General features: G+C 52.5%; 1 protein-coding gene across 1 annotated transcript in view; it reads right to left on the bottom strand.

Annotated features, from left to right (window-relative positions):
* Muc5b (mucin 5B, oligomeric mucus/gel-forming) overlaps positions 1 to 2,004 on the bottom strand; it is a 31,871-nt gene that overhangs the window by 9,550 nt on the left and 20,317 nt on the right. The window contains 2 exon segments of the mRNA XM_028786892.1: positions 33 to 208; positions 280 to 2,004. The exon segment at positions 280 to 2,004 is cut by the window's right edge and continues 4 nt beyond it. Coding sequence (XP_028642725.1) covers positions 33 to 208; positions 280 to 2,004 — 1,901 coding nt within the window.

Raw genomic sequence — 2,004 nt, 5'->3', positions numbered from 1 at the left:
ATGGTAGGTCCCGTGGTTGGGGTTGACCCTGCAGTGGTGGTAGGTCCCGTGGTTGGGGTTGACCCTGCAGTGGTGGTAGGTCTCGTAGTTGGGGCCGACCCTGCAGTGGTGGTAGGTCCCGTTGTTGGGGTCGACCCTGCAGTGGTGGTAGGTCTTGTCATTGGGGCTGACCATGTGCTGGTGGTAGGTCCCGTCGTTGGGGCCGACCCTGCAGTGGTGGTAGATCCTGTCATTGGGGCTGACCATGTGCTGGTGGTAGGTCCTGTGGTTGGGCCCGACCCTGCAGTGGTGGTAGGTCCCTGACAGTGGCTAACGCTACAACAGAGCACCTTGATCAGGTAGTTGTAGCACATCGGGAAATCACCACTCTGGTCCCGGTTGTAGCACACCAGACCAAAGTTGACATCACACTTCACATTCTGTTGCAACCTGTCCACTCTCATTCCAGGGAAGTTCTGGGCCATACACCTGATGTCCTGAGGCTGTGCACAGACTTTTTCTCCATTGGCCCTGATGTTCTCATATGTCTCTATGTCTCCTCCGTCAATGCTAGATGTAGGGTAGTCTACATCAATCCACTTTGTCCACTGACATTGGGGTTGGCAGGTGGTAGAGGAGGTCTCAGAACTGCTGACCATCTGTGTGACTGTGCTGGACCTTGAAGTGGACCCAGGCTGTGTGCTGGGTCCTGCTGTGGAGCTGGCTGAGGAAACTCCAGGGAGCTCTGAGGTGGTCTTGGTATGTGGCCTTGAGGACAGGCTCTCAGTAACTGCTCTGGTCATGGAGGCAGCTGTGGCTAGGTTTGTGGTAGTGCTTCCATGAGGAGTATTGGAATGTCCAGGAGTGGTCAGGGAGGTAGAGAAGTGTGACTTGCTGACAGGACCCCCACTTGTTGTTGTGGCTGAGGATGTTGTGGTGATATGGGGCCTACTAGGCAACACAGAGTTGCTTTTGGAAATGTCATTGGTGATCAGTGTTTGAGGGCTGTTCATTGTTGTTGTGGTAGAAATGGGATGGATGGATCTGGTGGCCATGGTTGAGGTACTAGAAGGGAGGTTATTCCACAGTGTGGTTTTTGTTCTAGAAAACTGTTTGCCAGTGGTGGTGGTCAGCTTGGAAGTACTCAGAACATTGGAGGAGGCTGTCCACGAACTTGTGCTTGGTTTACCTGAGTGTGGCTCTTTTGAGGTTTGGAGAAGGCTGGTGGGAGAGGTTGGAAGGGTAGAAAGACTAGAGACAGAGAAACTTCCAGTAGTCCTAGTTGTGGTGATGGAGACAATCTTCTCTGTCCTAGGGGTGTAGGGTCTACTTTGAGTTGTGAATGAAGTTGAGGATTTGGGCTTCTCTGGCCACTTGCTCGTGGACATGGAGACTGTGCTGGGAAATCCAGGTGCTGACGTGGAGGTGGTAGACAGTGGTCCAGTTGTGCTGATACAACTGGTGTCCTCCTCACAGCAGAGGACACGGATATGGTAGTTGAAACAGGTTTGGTTGTCATACTGCTTGCTGTTCCTACAGATGAGTCCAAAGTCCACATTGCAAACCACCTCCTGGCCCAGCTGCTGGAAGGACATGTTGGGGAAGAGGATGGCCTCACACTCAATGTCCACAGGTTTCTTGCATATCTTGATACCTGTCTTGTTTTGAATATGATAGTAAGTTTCAATGTCTCCTCCAAACTGTCCAGGTTGTGGTTTGTCGCTGTCTAGCCAATCTGTCCAGGTGCATTGAGATTTACAGCCCGTGGAAGTGGTCCCTGTGGTTGTAAGAGCTGAGGAGAGACCAGTGGTTAGCAAGGATGAGGTTTGAGTCTCCCTGGGTGTGGCTGTGGCTGTAGAAGAAGCTGTGGTCGGTACTGTGGTTTTTCCAGGGGAAGAAAATGACTCTGTGGTGCTGGTACTGGTAGGCATGCTGGACATACGCCAGGAAGTGTGTGTGACTGTCCCAGAAGTGGGAGTGGTGGTAGGTCCTGTGGTTGGGCCCGACCCTGCAGTGGTGGTAGGT

The sequence above is a fragment of the Grammomys surdaster genome, unplaced genomic scaffold, assembly GCF_004785775.1.
Source record: "Grammomys surdaster isolate TR1022 unplaced genomic scaffold, NIH_TR_1.0 125603, whole genome shotgun sequence".
Lineage (NCBI taxonomy): Eukaryota > Metazoa > Chordata > Mammalia > Rodentia > Muridae > Grammomys > Grammomys surdaster.
This window is presented reverse-complemented; position numbering and strand designations above follow the sequence as displayed.